The following is a 26,784-nucleotide window of genomic DNA, read 5'->3' on the forward strand; positions in this document are numbered from 1 at the left end:
TTGTTAGGGGCGTGAGTCACAATGACTTAAACGGCCATATCAACATCACTCAGTCCTCTGAGTACTGCGCAGCTGAAAGCAATGGAAAACTAAAGCTGTTTTTTTTTTCCAAGAAAATGTGGCTCTCTGCATTTTAAAAAGCAATAATGGAGGCGCCTTCCTTGGTAAAATATTCCGGAGGTAAAATAGTCCCCCGTTCGGATCTCCGGGTGGGGACTACTAAGGAAGGGGTCACCAGAAAAGTAAAAAATAACATTCTACGAGTCGGAGCGTGGAATGTTAGAAGCTTAAAAAAGGTTGGTAGGCTAGAGAATTTAAAAAGGGAAATGGATAGAGTAAACGTGGATATAGTAGGAATTAGTGAGGTTCGGTGGGATGAGGAAGGCGACTTTTGGTCGGGTGACTTTAGAGTAATTAACTCAGCGTCAAATAATGGGCAGGCAGGAGTAGGTTTCGTGATGAACAAGAAAATAGGGAGGAGAGTGGAGTATTTCAAGACGCATAGCGATAGAGTCATTGTAATAAGGATAAATTCAAAACCTAAACCGACAACGATTGTTAACGTCTATATGCCTACAAGCGCCCATGATGATGATGAGATAGAATGTGTATACGAAGAGATTGATGAAGCAATTAAACACGTAAAAGGAGATGAAAATTTAATAATAGTTGGAGATTGGAATGCAAGCATTGGAAAAGGCAAGGAAGGAAATATAGTGGGTGAATACGGGCTGGGCAAAAGGAATGAAAGAGGGGACCGACTTATAGAGTTTTGCACGAAGTATAATTTAGTAATTGCCAACACCCAATTTAAAAATCATAATAGAAGAATATACACTTGGAAAAAGCCAGGCGATACTGCAAGGTATCAGATAGATTATGTCATGGTTAAGCAAAGATTTAGAAATCAACTCGTGGACTGCAAAACTTACCCTGGAGCAGACATTGATAGCGACCATAATTTGGTGATAATGAAATGTAGATTGGGGTTTAAAAACCTGAAGAAAAGGTGTCAGATGAATCGGTGGAATTTAGAGAAGCTTGAGGAAGAGGAGGTAAAGAAGATTTTTGAGGAGGACATCGCAAGAGGTCTGAGTAAAAAAGATAAGGTAGAAAATGTAGAAGAAGAATGGGAGAATGTTAAAAAGGAAATTCTTAAATCAGCAGAAGCAAACTTAGGCGGAATAAAGAGAACTGGTAGAAAACCTTGGGTTTCAGACGATATATTGCAGCTGATGGATGAACGTAGAAAATATAAGAATGCTAGTGATGAAGAAAGTAAAAGGAACTATCGGCAATTAAGAAATGCTATAAACAGGAAGTGCAAACTGGCGAAAGAAGAGTGGATTAAAGAAAAGTGTTCAGAAGTGGAAAGAGAAATGAACATTGGTAAAATAGACGGAGCATACAGGAAAGTTAAGGAAAATTTTGGGGTACATAAATTAAAATCTAATAATGTGTTAAACAAAGATGGTACACCTATATATAATACGAAAGGTAAAGTCGATAGATGGGTGGAATATATTGAAGAGTTATACGGAGGAAATGAATTAGAAAATGGTTTTATAGAGGAAGAAGAGGAAGTTGAGGAGGATGAAATGGGAGAAACAATACTGAGATCTGAATTTAAGAGAGCATTAAAAGATTTAAATGGCAGAAAGGCTCCTGGAATAGACGGAATACCTGTAGAATTACTGCGCAGTGCAGGGGAGGAGGCGATTGATAGATTATACAAACTGGTGTGTAATATTTATGAAAAAGGGGAATTTCCGTCAGACTTCAAAAAAAGTGTTATAGTAATGATACCAAAGAAATCAGGGGCAGATAAATGTGAAGAATACAGAACAATTAGTTTAACTAGTCATGCATCAAAAATCTTAACTAGAATTCTATACAGAAGAATTGAGAGGAGAGTGGAGGAAGTGTTAGGAGAAGACCAATTTGGTTTCAGGAAAAGTATAGGGACAAGGGAAGCAATTTTAGGCCTCAGATTAATAGTAGAAGGAAGATTAAAGAAAAACAAACCAACATACTTGGCGTTTATAGACCTAGAAAAGGCATTCGATAACGTAGACTGGAATAAAATGTTCAGCATTTTAAAAAAATTAGGGTTCAAATACAGAGATAGAAGAACAATTGCTAACATGTACAGGAACCAAACAGCAACAGTAGCAATTGAAGAACATAAGAAAGAAGCCATAATAAGAAAGGGAGTCCGACAAGGATGTTCCCTATCTCCGTTACTTTTTAATCTTTACATGGAACTAGCAGTTAATGATGTTAAAGAACAATTTAGATTCGGAGTAACAGTACAAGGTGAAAAGATAAAGATGCTACGATTTGCTGATGATATAGTAATTCTAGCCGAGAATAAAAAGGATTTAGAAGAAACAATGAACGGCATAGATGAAGTCCTACGCAAGAACTATCGCATGAAAATAAACAAGAACAAAACAAAAGTAATGAAATGTAGTAGAAATAACAAAGATGGACCACTGAATGTGAAAATAGGAGGAGAAAAGATTATGGAGGTAGAAGAATTTTGTTATTTGGGAAGTAGAATTACTAAAGATGGACGAAGCAGGAGCGATATAAAATGCCGAATAGCACAAGCTAAACGAGCCTTCAGTAAGAAATATAAGTTGTTTACATCAAAAATTAATTTAAATGTCAGGAAAAGATTTTTGAAAGTGTATGTTTGGAGTGTCGCTTTATATGGAAGTGAAACTTGGACGATCGGAGTATCTGAGAAGAAAAGGTTAGAAGCTTTTGAAATGTGGTGCTATAGGAGAATGTTAAAAATCAGATGGGTGGATAAAGTGACAAATGAGGAGGTATTGCGGCAAATAGATGAAGAAAGAAGCATTTGGAAAAATATACTTAAAAGAAGAGACAGACTTATAGGCCACATACTAAGGCATCCTGGAATAGTCGCTTTAATATTGGAAGGACAGGTAGAAGGAAAAAATTGTGTAGGCAGGCCACGTTTGGAATATGTAAAACAAATTGTTAGGGATGTAGGATGTAGAGGGTATACTGAAATGAAACGACTAGCACTAGATAGGGAATCTTGGAGAGCTGCATCAAACCAGTCAAATGACTGAAGACAAAAAAAAAAAAAAAAACCAATTATGCACTGTACCTCGAATTTCTTTATAAAATGCAATTTTTTCATAAACATCGATACTGAAAAAGAAGCGGGACTAAAACTCCGTACTCATTTTAACGAAATTCTGATTACGAATCCTGATTTTTTTGAAAATAGTCTAATCGTGTCAGATAATGCACATTTTTATTTTAATGACATTATTAATCCGTTACTAGAACGTCGAAAATTACACTGATAGACCAAAAAGATTTTTTTTTTAAGTTTCTCAAAGCGTGATACCATTTCTTGAATTGTTTTTTTGCGTACATTGCAGAACTATAAATATAATTTTTATATCACCCTTAATTTTAAATAATTTACGCTTCAAAAAAATTAAGGTAAAGTATAGTTAAAACCGGCAAAATCTATAATTTGGCATGGCCATACCTGTGTTAGAATGATTTTGCTGATGATTTTCTTCTATAAATAGCATCAGGCACATCCCGAATTAATGTCCAACAGTAATTGGCTAGCATGTTAGTATTCCATTTCCCGTTATAGCGGCTTTCCGATCACCTAAATGTCTTGGTGAAAACGTTCACCGTATTTGTCACTTAGGTCTCCGAGGTTGTCCGGGAAAAAATCTAGATGCGAGTAGAGGAGATGTATTTTCAGACATATTACATCCCATAGCTGTATAAGAAGTAACAAGTTGATTAACAATATCGTGATAATTGTCGGATTTTTGTTTGCCAAGAAGTTTTCAAAACGTCTTTAAATGAAGTCCAATCTGCACTTTCTGCATATTTAAAATCGAGTTAAATACATCATCTTTGACCAACTCTCTTATCTGAGGACTAACAAATACTCCTTCAATTTTTCCTTCACTTACATTCGGAAATTTCCGCCTGATGTACAAAAATCCGGGACTATCCTTCCTCATTGCTTTTACAAAATTTTTTTTTAGTCCTACCTTGATATTGAGAGGGGGTAAAAATATATTTTTGCGTTCAACTAAGGGCTCATGAATAATATTTTTCTCATTTGGAGTTAAGTTGTCTCGTTTCTTCCGCTCTTTGATAACTTAATGTTTATCCCTAGCTCGGCTGTCCCATTTGCAAAGAAAATACATGTACTTAGTAGAGCCTAACTGCATACCTATCAAAATAACTATAACTTTCGACTCACCACATATGTTGTGGCTATGTTTTTTATAATTTACTTTTTCAAGAACGTCTTTCATCACATCGTATGTCTTTTTCAAACTAATACAAAAGCGATTGGTATCGAAGGATATTTGTTATCATTGTGTAGTAGAACCACTTTTAAACTATACTTGGATGAATTTATGAAAAGGTGCCGGTCCTCAGGCTTATGAACTTGTCCAATGTGCAACATAAACTCATCAATATTTGTGCAATAAACCAAATTATTTTCATCAATAAAGTACTAAGAAAGTTCTTTTTGTTGGCTTCAAAAGCCTTGCCTGATTTTTCATCGCTGCTTTCGAAACATACATTCACAGGTGGCTCAGGAACTGAAATAATTTCACTGTGAGGTACAGGCCTGATTGTAGATTGCAATGAAGGATATTTTACAGTTTGTTTAGATTTAAAAAGAATTCCAAATACACTTGTTAAACAACAGTAACAATCGGTTACATGATCCTTTGGTTCACACCAAATCATAGGTATACCAAATGGCAAAGCCTTCCATATACCTTTCAGCCATCCTCTTAAATGTACAGAAAAATTAGTGCATACTATATGAGGAGCCCACATCTTAACCTGATCACCAATCTTACACTGAAAGAACAAATGATATGCTTTTTTAATTAAAGGTAATGTTTTTTTTTATTTGATTTTACGGTAAACTCACCACATGTATAACAAAAGGCATCCACATCATTTACACAATTTCGAGGCATTGTGTCACTGCACTGTTAACAAACTTAAGACAGCAATAAGACTGGACAAAATTAATTCATTCCTAAATGGTACTTAATTCACACAACACAGCTGTGTTTTCAGCTACATGTTTTGATCTGCACAGACATGATTAATCTTGTTCAAGAAGGCTCACTCTTCAGTATTAGATATGTCATAATGTGTGACTATGATATGATTAAATTCTTTGTCTAGTATTGCTTATTTATAGTTTACAAATTATGTTAACAAAGTTAAACAATAAAAAATGAGCTAACAAAATACAACATAGGAGTTTAAAATGCCAACTATACATTGAAAAATGAAAAAATCTTTAATTAAAATTTAAAAAATGGTGGGTGATAGAAAGATTCTGAGAAATTTGAAAAATCATTTATCAAATATTAGAAAACAAAAATTATGTTTATCAGTGCTATTTGAAAAGTTAAAAAACTGCTAGGCAAGTGCCAAAATTACATTGTGATAACATGTATTTGCATCTGGAATTTTTAGTCTTAACTTTTTGAAGATGGTTACATAGTAACCAGGTCTATTTTTCAAACATCTCATTTGCCATTTCAGGCTAGTTTTCCCTGTCTAATTGTTGCAGATTACTTTATTAAGGGATACCTGAAATTTAAGTATTTGTAAATAAATTATGTACTATAATGAATTTGAAAAATAACATAATTGAAGGAATTAGATAAATTGATAATGCAATTAAGAAGAGCTGGGACATTTTTCAGACTCCATTAAATGAATTTATTCAATATCAGAGAGGTAATTTAAAAGATTTAATTTTGAAAAGTTAGGGAAATTTAATAAACTAAAAAAAAAAAAAAAACTATTGATTTAAAGTGTTTTATTTCTATTATATGTAATAAGCTCATGAAATCACTGTGAAAATCTCACATTCTATTGCTTCACTTTTTATAATGACCTGGAGAATGCTAAAAGGTTATATATAGGTGTTTTTTTAATTAAAAAAATGTAATTTTTTTTTTAATTAAAAAATAAATGTGTTTACAAGAAATTATACCAGATTTATATAACCTAATATAATTATAAAAGGATTAAAGTTTTTTACGAAGAAAATATATTTTTAAAGTTATTTACCAAAAGGTAATTATGTATAATCCAGTATATAAATAATCTAATAAGCAGTACAGCTAAACTTAAATGAAGACATTAATTATTAATGATATAAATGCTTATTGGTTTAAAATAACTAATAAGATACTGTAACTGGATTATTATGCTTTGATAAAATTATGCCTATATTATACATAATGACAGGCAGACACATGTGATTTTGAAATGAATTAAGGGTTAACTTACTTTGACGAGAATCTAGACTATCAACTGTAAATCTTTATGAGCATAATATATGCTGAACTTCAGTTTCTAATTATTCTCTTTGTATGCAGTTAATTACAAGGGATGCAAAGTGAATAACTGTAATTTAATTATATCATCAGTGTTATTTTTCATATTATTTTTTGTAAAGTATAAAAGCATTACTTACCTAAGTAGTCGCCTGTAACAAAATTTATTATTGTTTTCATCATTAACATACACTTTTCTTTAGATGCCAGTGCCAATATTAGCTATATCTAATATTAACAGGTTTTGTTTCTGTATGAAAGTCCTCCTTATTTATGCCATTCTGCTTTAGATACGTACATTACTTCATTAATCTTTTGTAATTTTACCACCTAAATAATTAAATTTTTAACCTTCTTCCCGGCTTAATATGGAATGAAACCACTGCTAGCAACTCATTTATTGTTTAAAAAAAGATTCATTAAAATCGTAGCTACTGATCAAACGTCTGTCTGTTCAAACATTAAATATATAAGCTGTTCAAACAGCTTCTCGAGGTTTGTCAATTGCAGCAATATTATATATTTGACGTATGTACACAGTATATACACACACACATGCACATGCATGCAAGTCAAATTGATAACCTCCTCCTTTCTGAAGTTGGTTAAAAATGTTGGAAATCTTGTGTACTACATGTCGAATGCATAATATTCTGCAATTGACAAATCTCAGGTAACTGTTAGATATGGAGAAAAACACCAAATGATGTAATTCCAGTTGTGGACTTTTATATGCAGTAAATTTAGCTTGATAAAGGGTCACGAATAATGTTGCATTGTAAGATATCTGTCAGTTATGGTCTCATAAATAGAGCTATGGGTGTAATCAAAAAATTAAAATGACCAGCTCTTAGGAGATACCAGTTAAAGATTGAGAGCAGCCAGATGCTGTTTTAATTCAATTTGATGACAAAACCAAAGGTAATTGTGTGAAAAGTGTAGATGGGTACATCTGTGCCAGTCGATGCAACTTTACAAATCACTAAAGGATATGGGATTCCATTAATTTTAAAAGGATTAATGGAACCATTAATTTCCTTAAGAAATTAATTCCTATAAGCTGGATTGTGAGAGTACAAAATCAGAAGACACTACACTCAAGAAAGGCCAAAACCTTTTTTCTGAAAGGTCAAGTGTATGTTGCTCTAAGTTGAATAAGGAGAGTAGAACTTTTAGCTTTGTGTGATTTGAAATGTATGAAGTATCATAAATACAATTACATGTGGTATCTGTGTGTTCTAATTCCAGTCAGGCATGGCATATTTTATACGTTAAAAAAATTCCATTCCATATTCTTAAGTACAATCTATAAATCTAAGTAATTATACTAGGATAGATTTATAGATCAAGCTAAATAGAGAAGAATTATTTTAACTATCTTATTTTAAAAAGTATAATAATATGTTAAATGTATAAATTAATATGAATTGAAAACTTCCTTTTTTGAAATGATATCTTATGTTCACAATTTTATTTCCTAAGTAACACCATTTATAATAGATTCTTTTGAGATAACATTAAAATTATGTCTTTAAAGCATTTAAGTGGTGCATTTAATGTCAAAACAATTATAATTACTTGAACGTAACCAAAAAATATTCAAATATTCAAAATGATTTGCAAAATATTCATAAATAAATCAGTACTTTAGACAAGTAATATACATACAAAAATAATACATTGACAAAGGGATATAATCTTCTAATAGAGACTGTAAAATATTTATAAATAAATCAGCGACTTGATACAAATAGGAGCACAGAAGTAAACATTATTACCTCTGCAATAAACATTTCTTATATTTTAGTGCCCTCACACGACCTTCTAAACTGAACCAATTTTTTCCTTTTTCTATTGAAGTAACTTACAATCCTTTCCTTTTCAACAACTGTAACCCCAAACCATACCCTCTTAATACCTTTCTACAAAGAAAATCTATAACATAATTCTTTTCATTATATATATTTTCTGATGAAGCATCAGATCAAAGTGAGGTTAATCACTTTGATCTGATATTAATATTTTGATTTTTGCTGGCTTTGTCAAGTGTGAGTGAGTAAAAACCATTTATCACTATTTCCTGGGCTGTTGTGACCTAGATTTGATATTCGATCAGCGTTTTATTTCATAAAAAAGGTTAAAACACAGTTAAAAATACAAGTATTTTTTTTAAAAACTTAATTAAAAAAATTAATAATAAACTGGTTAAAAAACTAAAATAATCAAAATTAAAAAAAAAAAAAAAAAAAAAAAAAAAATGGTGGTCCAGTTATTACATAAAAAATTTGATTTTATTATTATAAAAACAAATTTTTCTGTGTAAATCATGGCTAGAGAAGATTCTAGATTAAAAAAAGTAATTTTAATGTATCATAGTTTTAAATAATTTGTATTCAGAATAAAAGATAAAAGCATGTATTGTACAGGTAAAGAATTGTTATGTATAGTTAGCTATATGTAATTTTCACGTCTATTAGGCATCATTGCTATCTGTTTTTTTTTTAATTTTCTCTAAATATGCTTATAATACATATTTATTTAAAAAAATAATGTACTTTGGTTGCTAGTTGTAAAATTATCTCTTTGTAAATTAGATGTAGTTTTTCATTTTACTCAGTACATTTTGGATTATTTATTATTTTTCTAAGAACATATTTTGACTAGATTTATTGATGATGATATTAATTATTATTACTGTTATTATGTTGTGATTTTTAAGAGATAATTTGATACCGTTCATGCAACTTTTCTGTGGCTGAATAATTACTGCTTTATATATTTACTTATTTATAGATTTATTCAATCTTTCTTCATTTGTTTCATGAGCAGTTGATAAAAAATAATATAGTCAAATCTATTTAATGGGTTATCAGTTTATCAGATATTCTTTTTTATGGAATATAACATTTAAAAATCTAAAATCAATATTTTTTAAAAGGAAAATTACAGAAATATCCAGTTTATGAACATTGGAAATAGGAATGTTTGATTTATAGAGCAAATAATTGAATGTTTTTCTTCTTTTCTCTAAATACAACATTCTAAGGATTGTTTAAGTTTCACTACCATTGTAAATAGGTTTAGAGAAGTGATTACAGAAAAAGTTGTTCCTGCATTAATTTCCTAGAAATTTAAAGGAGTTGATGTCATCTGTTGAGTTAGATAATTAATATATACTGGTAGCAATTAACTGATACTTGAAGAGCATGTATAATACCAGTACATATTTATATCATCAATTGAGGAAGAAACATATTATCAAGCAGGAAATAACGAAGTGATGAAGGTAGCATTGCATCTAGAAACAATAAATGTTTATAAGATGGATAGTAATTCATAAATTCATAACTTTCTGCCAAATGGAGATAATTATTAATTTTAATAACAATTAAATGGCTTATTTTACAAAAAATAAATCAATTTCTTTACAAAAATAATTAATCTGAATAAATCCTGAAATAATTTAACAAGTTTACTTTTTGTGAAGAAGTCATATCATACTAAAACAACTTGTATAATATATTAGTCTTTTATTCAGTTTTTATTTTTTTTTGAGAATTATAAAACTAAAAATTCCATAATTAAATTTATTTTTGTATTTTTAGTTTTTAAATAATTTTAAACAAACTGTGAAGTAAAAAATATCTATTAATTTTTAATGTTTATCTAAATTAAAAAAAAAACAAACACTGTACCAAATCAATGAGAGAATTTTTAATGATAATATTGCACCAGGGATTATAGATTAAGCAAAATTTTTAATTTATTTTCCATTGCTAGTGTAAAAAATAATTTTGGCCTTATTAGCATTATTTTGATGATTTATATTAATTATTGGGTTAATATTTAATTCAAAGCAATTTACTTATGCAGATGCCAATAAGTTTTGTACGGTCCAGTATTCAGAAACATGTTATTTGGGAAAATATTGTTATTGGAATATTCTGCTTAAGGGAATAGATTTCTTTAATAAAAAGGCAACTTTTTCAAACAAGTTTTACTGTTTGAAGAAATAAAAAATTATTTTGTGTTGGAACAGAAACAGAAAAAAAATAAATGCATTTTTTTTTGGCTATGTAAATATGAATACATAAACCTTATCTTATCTATCGCTCTTAACAAAAACTTTCTTTAACATGTTAGAATAAATGAGTTACTTAAACTTATTATTAGAATATATACTTAATTATTACATTAATATAAAAGTGACTTACTGGTTGATAACTGGGAATAAATCCTGAAGTACATTATATGTTTGTAATGGTAGCCAGCAAAAAGCAAACAACACTACAACAATCACGAGCATTTTTATGACCTGTAATCAAAAGATTGAAAATAGTAAAAATTAAATTTTAACACCACCTTAATTAAACTATAGAACATGGTTATTTTGGTTAAAATTTTCTTATTCTATAACTTTCTTCACAATTTTTTGTGACAAACACACAAGAAGTGCTAAATAATATTATTATGCTATTTAATAGGTTAGAAAATTAGATGAAATAGGTGAAACTCTGAGAAAAATTACATGTAATCACTGAACATTGACTATGTTACTTTCTTATTATGACACTATAATGCCTTACAGCTCAACAAGTATAAGCCGTTAAATACCATTTTATCATGTCAAATTTAGGTAGAAAATGTATAAGTCTAAAGACAGTAATGTTTATTGAATTGTGTGCTTGTTAAGTGGATAATTGAGGTTGTAAGCACAGGGGCATTAATTAGAAATCACTCCCAAAAATGAAATGGGCACTCTAAGAATAGTAAGCACCTACCTACTAAGTAATAGGCTTACTAAGGAAAGTGAATTGTTATGTGGTTTGAGTTTCTGTGTTTTTTTTACTAAAAGTAATATTCTGTGATATATCAGCATGCCAAACCCACTGAAATGTAAGTGATGTTCAGTCCTACCAGAGATACATTCTACTCATATCAAGGTCCAGTAGTTATAGTGAACATCATTGTATTTAAAGAAAGTTACTTTGACTACTGCCATTTGTGTTTCAGATGTTTTGCATGAATTGCAGTCATAAGAAGGAAGTACAACCTCAATGATAAAAAAAAGAAATCAACAAGTTGATTATTCAAATTCACTTGAAAATAACTATACAAAGTATATGTACCTGCCTATGGCCTGCCTCAAGATAACAAGGTGCTTACCCTTAGTTATTGATAACCTTTGTTCAAGATAACATTAAGGACTCAAGAATTCAATCATTTTTACTCGTATAATCAAGATACAGGCATTCTCAGAAGGTAAACTCTAGCAGAATTACATCTACACCCACAGGACATATAATGAAGCTGAAGAAATTAAGGATAATGAAGAGGGTAGGATGGTGAGAAAGAATGATCTGCTCATTGGAATATATAGGGGTATTTTCTTTCTTACAATTCCACAAAAATCCAACTAAAGGGTTGACAATATTATTTGGAAATGTTTCTCAAACTCCACCATTCATTTAACTTCTTGTTAATGTCTTTTATTCTAATTGTACAATTAAATCTTTTCTTATATAAATATAATATATTTCTTGTGTTAAATATAATTTAAATCATCATAAAAGATATAATAAGCAATGATTTTTCTTAACATAAGAATTTTGGAATTTCCTGTAATGAGATTTTAAAATGATTTCTTCTGTATTAGATTAGTTATCAAACTCATTTATTTTTATCTAGTTTATTTATTTTAAGAATATAATTATTTGGGGGTAAAAGCAGCTGTAAGGAACTGACTTACTAATACTAGCATTGCACATTTGAATCAGATTTAGATAGGTTATTAAAATGCATAACTTAATATTAACTTTGCAGCCAACCCACTTACAAAGGATATCTCATATTTTCTAATGAGGTTGAAAGTCGTTTGATTTATTTTATTACATGTTTTTTATCAATGCTGTGAAATGAAAAAGTTGTAATGTTTTTTCCTGAATATTTACTGATTTAAGGGAAAGTTAATAATATAGCACTTGAAGTTCTGTGAAAAACGTAGTCGGCAAATTCATAAAATAAATTAAATACTTTTTGTCTGAAATACTGTAATATTTTTTATTTCTTGAAATACATTATATTTCAAAAAATGATTTACTGCAAAATGATAAAAAGAAAAAGGTAACCATATTTTTTTTAGAGAAATGGATCAATATTTTGTTTGGTGCAAATTTTTTTGTGACCACTAGTTAAGATCAGATGAGCAATCAAGAAGATAGTGAATGAAATCATTTTTTGCAAAAAATGCAGCGAAATCATTTTTTGAAATATAATGTATTTCAAGAAATAAAAAAATATTACAGTATTTCAGACAAAAAATATTTAATTTATTTTATGAATTTATTTATGAAAGGAAAATAGTGAGAGTTGTCTTACTTCATCAAATAAGTTAGTGCAATGAGTTTAATAATTTATTTTTAAGAAAAACTTTCTTTGATTGTAGCTGTAATTGTTATTGCTGGATTAAGGCAAACATATGTACTTAAATAAGTAAGTGGAAAATTCAAGACTGCCAATTCTTCTGCAAGAAATAGTTAAAATAATTCCATTAGCAAATTCACTGATGTAACTCATCACAAATCTCATGTAAGAATTAGAACAACCCTGTTGTTCTAAAATTCTGTATGATATTTTTTTTTAAATTTGTAAAATTTGTTTTAAAAATTTTTTTTTTTAATATTTGCAATTGCCACATTTTATGACATTATTAAATTGAAAAGTAACTAGAATCAAAATGTAAGTTAGATTTTGTTATTCCATAAAATTGAAAATTCTACTCAGATCATATTTTTAAATTCTACTCTTAAATAACATTAAAACAATTTTCTCCTACTTTTGAGAATATGTTAAACACTTTTAAGTAGCCACATTATAATACTATATTAGTGTAATTCTAGCCCCAATATTTGTTCTGAAATCTGGAAGTAACATTTATTTTCCAGCAATTTCCTTTTTTCCCGTAGTTTTATCCTTTTATTCTGTCTTTGTTTTTTCTTTATTGCTGTGTCAGTTGTTAAAATAAAACACTGTAGTTGTACTAACGAATAAAATTGAACAAAATTATTAATTATCCAATGGAAAACAAAACCAAACTTAAAATTAAACACTTTTTTTACTAATACCAAAAAATTCATATTTATTATTAAAATTATCTTCAGTAATACTTTCTTTGGTAAAAAAAAGAAGAAAATAAATAACAACAGAAACTTATTTACATGTGGTTCAGTTTGTCACAAAATAATTACTTATCTAATAATTAATTAATTATCTTTTAAACAATCTTCATGCCAACTATCATGAAAATCATCATTGTAGTGTTAAATAAAAGTTCCAATATTTAATGAACTGGAAATGTTTGATGAATCAGCTGAATTCATTATATTTTAGCTCATATATAGCTCATATATATTCATAGCTCTCTTTGTTTACAGGAAAGAAACAAATAATTTAATAATTTATGTAATATAGTTTATAGACATTAATAATCATTGTCAGTTTAGGTTTTGATTTTATCCTTGTTATAATGATTCTAGCTATGCATTTTTAAATACTGTACTCTCTTATATACTCTCTCTATATGTATTTATATAAGTATGCTTATTTTATTTTAAGGTTGCAATAATTGTTACTAGTTAAAACATAATTTTGTAAGAAATATTTACAAAGTACATATTTCTTACAAAAACTATTACTATTAAAAGATGAAAATAAAACTATTACTGTTATTAGGCATTTTAGAGAAAACTTTATTGAAGCAAATTTGTTACCTACATAGCATACATAAATAATCAAAAAAAGGTTTTTAAAAAATTTAACCCCCACCTCTTAAAACTGAAATACGAGTATATGTTTCTTGTTCTTTGCTCTATCTTCCTTCAGTTTAAACATTTTTCAAAAGGTTTTTGAAAGTTTTTATATCTAGAGCTAAGTTTTCATATCTAGAGCTATCATGAAAAGCTTAAATTATAAAACCCTCAATTTATAAATTCAGAAAAGTTTCTTTGAAGATTTTCTTTTTCTTATTTTAGCCTCTTGAGGGGGTATAGATTTTGAGAAAGCTTTACTTAAGCCAATTTGTTAAGGTTTTTTTTTACTTTTTTATATAATTTGTTTTTTTGTATTTATTTTCTCTATTATATATATATTTTTTTTTCTCGGCTTCAAATGATGATTGTTTATTGTCACAGCTCTTTATTCGCATAATGAAAACAATGATAATTTAATTATTTATGAATTGATTCAGATTTGAAGCAGAAATATTTCTCAATTAGAGCAGGCAGATATACTTATTATTATGTCATTTTCAGATGTCATATATTATATTTCCTGTCTGCAAGGTATGATATATATCATAACTAGTAGGCTTATATCATGCCTAATAGTAGGCTTATTGTTCAAAAACATCAACAAAGGAATAGCTTAATCTAAAATGAGTCATGAAATAAAATCATTATCTTTTTTATGAAAACATGACAATGTACTTTGTAAAATGATAATAGTGTTAAGTTTTAATTTCATTAGATTTTTCTAACATCACTACTACTATTACTTTATTTTTATATCACTATACAATAAAATTCCCACTTGGTAAACTATTAACAAAAGGGTATTCTTAATCTATAAATTTGCAATATACAAAAAAACTTCCTTTATTTTGTTATTTGCCACATCATTTTAGAATCCAACTGGCTGTTTTCCTGATAATTAGTCAAAACAAGTTCAAGACCAAAAAAAAAAGAAAAAAAACTAATTTGAATAACAAATAATAGTCAAAACAACTATTAAAACATGATACTTCAAACATTCATGTTTTCAAAAAACCTGTCATCAGATATTAAGATAAGACCATAAAATACCAGTAATTACAAAATTTTATTCCCTATTAAATAAAATTATAAAGAATGAACTAAGTACGGTAGAGATCAAATGTAGACTGATACAAACATGGAGACTTTTATGAAAAGAAAATTTAATTTCATGGAACTTCTATGAAAATAAAAGTTTGCTAGAATCATTTATGGATCTAAGAATTAGAAAATTATTCTTAAAAATTAGGTAATTAGATTAGGTAATTTGGAAGATTAAGAATGTGTAACAGATAAAACAATGAAATAAATACAAAATTGGAATATATAAAGCATATAATTGGGGATGAAATTATACGACTAGTACAGAACCTTTGTTCTGTTTTTGTTCTCCATTCCGAAAGGAATGCATTAAACCGATCAAATGATTGATGATTGATATTCACAAGACTTAATACAATGAATCTTCAGAATATTAATAATTAGTAAAATGTTAAGTAATTTTAATTAAGAAAAAAATTTGAAATTGGAAGTCACATATATTTTATAACATACAAACTAAATGTATTAATTCTAAATCACAAATGAATGTTATGACCAACCATATAAATAAATTATCATAAATTATATTTCATGTGAAAGAAAATTTGAATACCGAATACTTTAATTACTTACTACATTCAGTCACGGGTAATTAAAATGTAATAAGAAGGCTTTGAAATTAATTTGATAATTTTGTAGACATGCACTGAAAACTCTATAAGTAGTTGAGAATGCTATGTACAGTGAATGAATGAATTAATAATTCCTTTATTGTGAACAATAAATAAATATAAATATTCACATACAGAGAGAAAATTTATATTTACTCTGTCGTAAATTGTAAAATAACAGAATAATACATGTGCATAGGTTGCAAAGTTACAATAGAGTTAACTCGAGTAAAAAATGATAAAATAAATTATTTTCATTGTTATATACATAAATGTAGGTATTATGAAAGATGAATTAATGCAGAATATTTTACTACAAAAACAGAAACAATGATTCAATTTCATTGCAATATTTTTATTTCACTTATTTTAAAAAACCCTTTTCTTGCACTATAATTATTTCAGATGTTTTGTTCATTTAATATAAAATTCTCCTACTTGCAAACATAACTATGTAACATGTATTGTTTTGTAATAGAAAAGAGTAAACTATTTTGTTGCTTATATTAACTGTCCTGCTTCTCTTATCGCCGTTTAACTGTCCTGATCTTCATATCGCTGTGATAAATATATAGTGAATTATGTAAGAGCTACCAATCAATATTATCTTTGTATGAGAGTATTCACTAGACAGGAAGTTCCTGCTGTGAAAAGAATAATGACACTTATACTAATGAATAGAAAATTTGAATTTCATTAAGCTTGGTATGCTGATGTACAATGTTACGCTTGATTAATTGGCAAAGACACTGTAAAATCATTTCTTCTTCATATTTCCTAGTAAGCCTGGCATGTGATGGTTGTTTTTCTTAAAAACGAATAGCCCATTTTTCAGAAATGATTGTTGCTAATGTCAGGTATCTTACAATACCTGATAAATATATATTTGAATTAATTCACTGTATCTCAGGAAGAAAAATAAACATTTTTTCAATAATAATAAAAAAAATCTCCAAAACCCTTTTATTAGATATATGAAATTTTGATTTACTCAATAAAAAGTGGAGTAGATTCTCTGAAGGGCTAATCATTTATAGTTCTCTTTCACTCTCTCACTTCTCCCCCCTCATTCTTTCTCTCTCTCTACTTATATAAAACATAAAGGAAAATTCAAAATTAAATTTTACTGACTTAAGAAGAAAAAAAATAATGAGGAATATGAAAGAAAAGTAAGAGATAAAATAATAATGTTAGTAACGTATACATATAAAGGAAAGATCAAACATTAACTGTCTCTTTAATTAGGATGTTAGCTGCCTGTAACAGACACCCTCATTGGTGGCAAGTTGTAATGGTTTAATAAACAAACAACATTTGTTATCTACTTCTAATTTACATGTCTGCATAAATTTTCAATCTGTTTAAATGAACATACATGTATGTTAATATATATATACTAATATACATAAATTACACATATAAATGAAAGAATCAATTTTCCTACATTAGGCATATATTTAAATATAATATATTCATACAAAAAGTGTTATAATGAAAATATGTATATATATATATTTACATACATATACATATTTACATTAAGTAAATGCTTGTACATTATTATTAATATTTATATAGTGAATGAATGTCTGTATATGAATTTAATATTTGTGTGTGACTATATGTATAAAATCATACATAGAATAATACAGTAAAAATATGTTAAATATTAGCATTCATAGTAAACTATGTAAAAATATGAAGCTATAAATACAACATAAAATTGTTTATATGAATAATTAATATAGTATAAAAAGTTTGATTAAGATAAATATATAATAATCGGTTAGACTTAATTTGGTGATTGACTTATCATTTAATCATGTTAAATAATATAAGTACCCCCTATTTGGGGAAACACATAAGGATTGCTAAGATATTTTTGAGATCCTATCTGGGATTTCACAGTTTATATAACATTCATCATGAAATTATAAATAGACAGCAGAATATTCAAATTGTTATGTTTCCATAAGAAGTCATGCTTGATAGAATTGTTTCATTGTTTAAATTTTAACACCTTTAGTGCAATAGTAAATAAAAAAGCTGGCAAAAGAGTTACTATACTTTTCCAGCATTCAAAAACTGGTTTCTAGATCTGTTTTCATTTAAGCTAGTATTTGAAGAAAACAGATAAAAAATCTATTTAAAAAATATGCATCAAATATATTTCCTGACTACTTTTCCCACATTTAAGTTAAAATAAAAATAATGCATTAAACACTAGGTCGAATAGTTTCATTACCAATGTAATATTTTCAGTTTTTGAGAGAGAAAAGTGAACATTTTAACATATTTTACAATTTTGACATATAGTATAATTCATTTTTAGGAAATGGGGGAAATTTTTGCAAAATTTATCTTTTAGGTAACACTGACTCTGAAGTATGCATACGTAATGATTATTGTAACAAAGTAACTTGATTTAAGCAGTATTAACGGTTTGCTTCAATTCATCACAAACTATTGAATTGAGTCAAAAAATTTACCACATGTATGACAGGCAGTTGTACTGAGTATCTTGGGTGATTATTTTAAACGTACTTACTTCTTTTTTCCTGTTTAGCCTCTGGGAATTACCATTCAGGTATTACTTCAGAGGATGAATGGGAATGATATGTATGAGTGTAGTCTTGTACAGTCTCAGTTTGACCATTCCTGAGATGTGTAGTTAATTGAAATCCAACCACCAAAGAAATCTGGTATCCACAATCTAATATTCAAATCTACATAAAAGTAACTGCTTTTACTAGGACTTGAACGCTGGAATTCTCGACTTCCAAATCAGCTGATTTGGGAAGACGCGTTCACCACTAGACCAACCAGTTGGGTTTAAACGTACTTACTACTTCCAGATAATATATTTAAAAAAAAAAATTAAAACTTTATACTTGCAATTTTCATATGTACAGATAAAGATTAAAAAAATTTTTTTGAAACTTTATTTACTTAAAATGTAGATAAGCACTACATTTTTAGATGGTTAAGGAATCCTTTTTCTAAATCATCTAAGAAAAAAGTTGAAAATAAAAAATGTGCAAATTTTCAAAATCTTCACAAACTCCTCATTATATAGATACCTATTGATTAAATCAGAACGAAATCAGTTTGTCCAGTCTACAGGTATTTATCGAAAAGCAGAGTGACATTCAAACACTCATCCAGAAAGATGTTGTACTTTTTTTTTCTTAATGGACTCCTTAGGTTGTGAAACATCAAAATTTGTCAAAAACTTGGTAGGTGAATTTTTTTTTTAATGAACACTTATTTTCATTTGTTTGTAGCCCTAAAAGTAAAATTACATAAGTTACATGAAAAAAGTACATCTAATAAAGTTCATTTTAATCGATTTCAAAAAAGCTGATAAAGTATTGCATGACTTTCTCGATTACGCCAGTCAAATTATACAATAGTTTGTACAGCTATTTCGCCGCAAAACCTTGCTGGCTTTGTTGAAAAGTCTTCGAAATTCAATCATCAAAAGTCCTGTTTTGATTTCCGTAATAAAGGTTTAAAAATAAGTAACAAAAATTTTCTGAATTTGTTAAAATTTTGGGTCCCTCGATCAATGGGGCTTGTTTATTGATTATAATGATTACCAAAATAAGATTTAAGGATCAAAATTTTCAAATTTCAGATAAAATTTTTTCATTTTGGAGACTCTCTTATTCTGTGAGAACCATTTAGTAAACATTTTTTTATAAAGAAAAGATTCTTAATAAAAAAGATTGTTTGAAAATATTAAAAAGATGAAGTATAACTTTTATCGTAGTAATGATAAAAATTGCTTCTTATTTTGTGTCCAAGGTATATTATAGCAGCCAAAACTAATTAAATTTTAATTGCTCTTAAAGTAACAAAGAAAAATAATCATCAAATTTGTTTTTGATAATAAAAATTAAAAGGGATTGAACCAAAAAATAAAAAAAATAAATATTTTTTTTAGAGATAGGGATAAATTAAAAAAAAAATTCAAAAATAGGTTGAGCTTAACAAATTTTCTTAAATTAGGTTTTCTCTAAATTTAACAGCCCCTCCAATAAAGTTTAAAACAAGAATTTAAACATTTACAAAAAAATATATTTTCTGTATTTAACACCCAGGGCTAATAATTTTGGAAAATTGTAGACATTTTTTGATAGACTTGTACATGATATATAAAATACCAAAAATTTTTTAAAAATATTAAAACCAAAGGAAGATAAAACAAAAAATAAATAAATAAATTACAATTTATTTGTGGGTTGATTTTTTGAAAAAACTTTTTTTGGATTATTTATATATGCAATGTTGGTTACAAATTTTCCAGAGTTTTTTCTAAAGAGTTTTTAAAGAGAATCAAAATTGGGTTTTTCATGACATGTGAAACATTTTGTGAATTTTTGAAAAAATTAATAAGATCAATATCCCATAAGTATAATATTTGAACTGCATCAGTTAGTCAACCCTTTAGATATAACTCCAAAGCTGTGTGACACACATATACCTATGAACATATATAAATGATACATACATGCATGTATATGTTTTTTAGTCTAGGTGAATTAGTTGGAAACTAAAACTTAAAGATTTGGAAAACATCTGATATCCCATTTTTGACAAGATCAGCATACTTTCCTCTTTTATATAGCTGTTCCAGATATAATGGGAGATTCTTGATTAAATGAATATTTTTTTTTATGTACAGTATATTCTTAAAGTCTGTTATTTTTAACCAAATGCATTGACTTTGATATTTTTTTATTATAGAGATAAATTTTTCTAGTGGTCCCTGTGTGTCTTTTCAACAAAAAAAAAAATTAAAAGATTTTTTCAAAGAAAAATTGCATGGTCTGTATAAATGATCTTCTGATATAAATATATATATACTTAATTATTTTATTATTGTAATAGTATTGTTATAGGCAGTAATACAAAGAGAGTAATGTCATTTTAATATTCAATTTATTTTAATGTGAAACTTTGTTGTACTTAAATGGTAAAAATAGATTTAATAGTAGATTTAGCAGTTTGAAATAAAAATATATAATTTTTTAATGTAATATATGTGTATAAATTTAGTAATAATAATAATCATTGTCACTGCCACTGTCATAATCACCAGCACCACCACCATCACTGTCACAATCATCATCATATGGTTTTCTACGCTAAGGCAGTGTCATGTCTGCTTCTATTATCTTATAATTCTAAGTAAATGTCTTTTAATTTTTAAGACATAGTAATGAATTTTTATTTCATACTGACAATTTTTTTTATATACATCTAACTTTTTTGTAAATAAAAATTAAAATAAAAAAGGTTTATAATTACAAAAATTAGCTAAAAAAAATTATCAATTGAATAAAAATGAATTCAAAAAAGGTTTAAAAAAGTAATACACTTCTCTTTTTTTTTTTTAATTTGACTTTTGTTTCTGTGGGTGGTTTTAATTTGGCACCAACTTCAAATAAGTTAAATTGAAAAGTACTAGTTTTCTTTTTTATTAATTTTTTTTAGTCTGCATTACTATTTTTTTTTTTAATTTTATTTTGTAATACTTTTCTATAAGCTTGTAATTTTTTCCTATTATAATTTTTTACTTTTCTCATTTAATATTTTTAATTTATTTCATTTTATTTATTAATATAATTTATATTTTGTGTTCATGCAAGTGTTTAGTAATACTTTCTTTATATATGCGTAGTAATAAATTCATATTGAATGGGGTGGTACACTGATTATCCAATTTATTTTGCTTATATCTACTCTAGGTAATTTAAAAGAAAATTAATACACTATTAAAAAATTTTAAATACTATTAAAATAAAGCTTTTCTTCAACAGTAGATGTATTTTTATTTACGTTTGTTTTTTTTTAGTTAATCATTAAATTGGTCAATCATGTACTATGATATAATGATGTTACATTGATCATCACACAAAAAAGCTCATGAATGTTTGTTTATCTATATGGATTGAAGGAATGAGATTCTACACAGATTCTTGATTTAAAACTACTGCAGTTCATAAACGAACAATATTAATGTAAGTACATATTATTTTAAGAATAAATATGTTTTTAAAGATATGTTTAAATTATCACTAAGTTTTAGTCTACTAAATGTACTATAATTTTTTAGATTTATTGTCAGTTTTAAGAAATTATATAAATATATAATAAATAATAAATAATTTCTGTAAATCTTTCTGATTCTTTTACTGGCAAATTTCTACTCACTGAATCTTTTATAATGAATTATTTTATCAGTTTTTTATTACATTGAACATATGTTTTGAGTACCTTTTTAATTTTACTGAAATACATTTACTTTTTTGTCTTTTTATTTAGTATGATATGCATTAAACATTAGAATGGTATGTCCAGTAAGTATGATAAACCTTTTTTAATTTTTCAATTAACTAGATTTCTGATATCGGCATTTCATTTTTTAACATATCCGATGACCTAATTTAATGAAATGTCTTAACTTTATTAGCAGTGTCTAAAAATAAAAAAAAACTTAATTGAATCTCCATATTGTTCTTATATATTTTTATACCAAAAGGTCTGTTGATAAAAACCAAAAAACTAGATGGAAATTTTCCAAATGTTAATGTTCATATGTAAGTGTGTGTGTGTGTGTGTGTGTGTGTGTGTGTGTGTGTTTGTGTTTGCCTTTAAATCACCTTATATCTCCAGAACTACTACACCAATTTTGACCAAACTTAGTAAGATTACTTATTAATCTTATAATATTATTAAAATATAATAATATTATATTATATATAATATAATATTATTATATTATAATAAAATATTGAATAGGTATATATAATATAATATTATATATTATGAAATATATATATATATTATATATATATATATATATATGGGGTATCGATGCCATTAAACTTTCGACTTAAGCAAGATCACCCTCACTATCTCGAGATTTTGTCTAATTAAAGGTTATATTTTTTTAGGCACATTTGTTAACGATTAAAAAATAACTATAAATGAAAAAACCACCCCCACCCCCAAAATATGTTCTAAACTTTGAAGCTTTGTTGTGATTGCTATGATGGTAGTTTTTCTTTATGGTTTCTTCTATTGTCATCTAATAAGCATATAAATTAATGTTTACTAAACTGGGAGCTCCAAACTCCACCAAGTGGCTGGACTCGACCAAAGTCATGCATTTTTAAAAATTTTTCTTGTTTCCCTTTTTTATTGTAATCAACATTGTTTTAAAAACAAAAGTTATGCATTTTTTAACATTTTTATTCTTTCCCTTTTTTATTTAACCAAGACTACTTTAAAAAAAGTAAAATTAACTTTAAAAGTAAAATTAAACATTTCAGATTCCCACGAAAATTAACAAACATGGTTGTGTGAGGTATCAATTTATACATTTTCAAGGGCACTGAAAACTATTTTAATATTTAAAGTTGTTGAAATAGAAGTAATACCACTTTTTTTTAGTAATACCAGATTTGAAATTTGTGGTTTTAACCTGAAGCCAATATTATTATCTTGTAACTATAACTATAATTTTTTCAATATGTCAGTAGTAGATTAATTATATTTTATTTATAAATAGTCATGTGATGGGGAGTCCTACAACTATATTGACAGCTTTTTTTAACAAATATAATAATTTTACCAAATTATCAGAATAACTTTTCATGAGTAATGTAGGATAAAATTAATTTTTAAAGATATAGAATGTAAAATAGTTTTGTCAATTTGAACTAAATACGGATAGGATAAATTAATGTTTTTCTTTAATATCTAAACATGATTTTACTTGATAATCTTGCCCATAAATGAAAGTTTCTAGCTATAATTAATTACCCTGAGATAAGCAAATTTGACAATGCTTTCATATATATTTGTACATTAAAATTAAATTAATTTGTGAACATTGTTTAGTTTAACTACAATATGCATTTAGAAAATTAACAATGTTTAATATGTATGTATTTCATTGAATAGGTTTACAAATTATTAGATTAACACATTACATAATTTAATTAAAGTGAGTAATCAATTAATTAAAAACAAATGTTTGCAGAAACATTAATTCTGCGTGAGAAGGAATTGTCTAATCTATTTCTTCGTTTAGTAAAAAAAAAAATATAGACAGTAAACTTAAAAATAAACAACAATTTTGATTAATAACTGAGTTAATAGAATTTCATACAATTGCAAAAAAAGAAACTGTAAAATAAATATTTCAGTTGTATTTCGAAATAAATAATTTTTATTCGCTATTGAAATGTTTATACCAAGTCATAAAGTTATTTATCCTGAAGTAGGTTTCATGCACCAGATCCATTTCTTTTTACTTTTACTTCCGGCTAAATATTTTGATTGTTAACAACTCTCACATTTTTCTTTTTAAATCATCTATAATTTTTATTCTTTTCTGGCACCTATTTTTTCCAGCTTTTACTGATCTTTCTAGCAGAAATTTAATCAATTCTTCTCTTCTCATCTCAAGATGTAAGTCAGATAGTCAGGTTTCCTATACTGAGTTGTTCTTAGTAAGCTTCTCTATTTTCATTAAATTTCTTCATTTTCAATTCTGTATAATTATTTAATTTTCTTTAATCTCCTCCATAGCCACATTTTAAATGCCTCCAGCATCTAGTTTTTATTTAGTTTTAATATTTAAAATTGTTTTTAAAAATTGTTTCTTAGTATCTACATTGTTTTACAAGTTCAATTCTTCTTTCTTTCTTTTAAACAGACATGTATCAATTAATATATTCTACCCTCATTATTTTTAATTTCCTTATTCTTATTTTCATGTCTATTCTGGTATAGACATAAAAATGTGTGTAATTCATTTCTAAGATTTCTGTCTATATTATTTCATGTCTGTAACTCTGAAATCGTTTGTGAATACAGAACGTATCAAAAATATTCATTGGATTTTGAAAGGTTATTTTTTGAACGAAAGAAGATATAACCTTGCGGTGAATTATAAAATACATGTTTGATTATGAAATTTTACCTACAGTTTTCACAAAGGCTCAATATGACCTCCTCTAGTTGCATGGTATACATCTACAAAATAATTAAACAACCCAATGCTTGAGTGATCATGTCTGGTATTACTGAAGAAAGTTCTGTTCTTATGCGGTTTCTCAGTTTGTCCATAATTGTTGGTAGAGAGGCATATTAACGGAACACCAAGTCCCTCAAGAAAAAATCAAACAGTGAGATCGAATAGCTGTGGTGGCCAATGGTGAAATATCTAATTGGCAGGCTCCTTAGAGCTAATCGATAGCTTAGGAATCTCATTTGGTATTTTTGATTCATTTGTTATTTTTGAATTCAATCGAATCTACTTGTAACTGTGGGAAAAGCCAGATCTACATTATTTCCAGAGATTATTGTAAATGTTTCCATAAATAAATACCTGTGTTCTATATATAAGTAAACCTTGGGAAATGGCGCAGAAGACATCAACTTTTGGAGTCTTTTTCATACTCGACTGTTGGATATAACTGCTCTGATACTTGCCATTTATCTGCTTATCTATCATTTTCATTGCACAAGAGATGACCTGCAGGACATCTTTCCTCTTAGATGACCTTAGCATTGAACACTAACAGTGAAAGAGAAGTGTCATCATCTTCCTGCTTGTCGAGGATGAAATCACAAAACTCCTCAAATCATTGTTTATCACCTTTATAGAGGGCTTATTAAATTGAATCCTGTATGATTTCAGTGACGAATGTCATTGCAAAAGAAGTAAGACAGTTATATGAGGATAGGCTAGCTGTTTTATGGAAGAAGAGTGGACTTTTCTGGGTTACATTCAATACTTTGCCGAATATGCTAAACAACTTCATCTGACACACTGATGGACAAAGATAGACACACACAATAGACAGAAACAGACAGACAGACACACACAGACAGCCAGAAGGACAGACAAACAGATAGACACAGACTGAAGCAGACAGTGCCAGACAGACCCAGAGAGACACAGACAGACAGACACAGATAGACAGAAAGACACAGACAGACTGACAGAGACAGACAGAAAGACATAGACAGAGAGACAGACAGACAGACACATATAGACAGACAGAGAAACAGACCGACACAGACAGACGCAGACAGAAGCAGAGAGACACAGACAGACAGACAGACACAGACAGAAGCAGAGAGACACAGACAGACTGAGAGGCTCAGAGAGAGAGACAGACAGAGAAACAGACAGACAGATACAAGCTTTTCAGCAAGACGGTGCTGCAACACATTTTGCTTTGAATGTCCGCAGACACCTAAATGAAATATTTCCGAATCTTTGGATCGGACGTGGGTCAAAAGAGTTACTCGGTTCATCGCCTTCTTCAACAAGAAGACCTGACCTTACCGCAGTCTGAAGTTTTGTAAAAGAAAAGATCCGTAAATGCAGTTACGTCAACAACGAGAAGATTCAAGACACTTTTGAAAAGATCACCCCTGATATGCTATAGCGGTTGAACAACCGATCATGAAAGCGGATACACTGTGCTTTGAACATGGTGGAACCCATCCAGACGTTTTAGATCCATAGAAGATAAGCTGCACCTATCCTAATAGAGTTCAAGGCTGCAATGATTTAAGACTAATCCAGTGCATTTCCGTACAACATTTTTTGTGTTTTCTTCTTATTTCAAAATGCAATAATGTTAAAAAATATTCGAGTGTGCTCTAAAATGTTCTAGAAATTTCTACAAATTTCCAAAGTGTAATAGTTCTATTATTTAAGAGCGTTTAAATAATAACATTTTCTTAAATTAATTTCGTAATTAATTCACTGTTTCAGTATAAAAATATTTAATCTGAAATTTGTAGGGAAATTAGAACGCCAAGTAAAAGTAGATA

At 27.8% G+C, this 26,784-nt stretch overlaps 1 protein-coding gene across 1 annotated transcript in view; it reads right to left on the reverse strand.

Annotated features, from left to right (window-relative positions):
* LOC142331395 (RYamide receptor-like) overlaps window positions 1-26,784 on the reverse strand; it is a 989,745-nt gene that overhangs the window by 46,230 nt on the left and 916,731 nt on the right. The window contains exon 6 of the mRNA XM_075377276.1: window positions 10,613-10,713. Coding sequence (XP_075233391.1) covers window positions 10,613-10,713 — 101 coding nt within the window. The remainder of the gene's footprint in view (window positions 1-10,612; window positions 10,714-26,784) is intronic.

This window comes from Lycorma delicatula, chromosome 10 (genome assembly GCF_047948215.1).
Source record: "Lycorma delicatula isolate Av1 chromosome 10, ASM4794821v1, whole genome shotgun sequence".
NCBI lineage: Eukaryota > Metazoa > Arthropoda > Insecta > Hemiptera > Fulgoridae > Lycorma > Lycorma delicatula.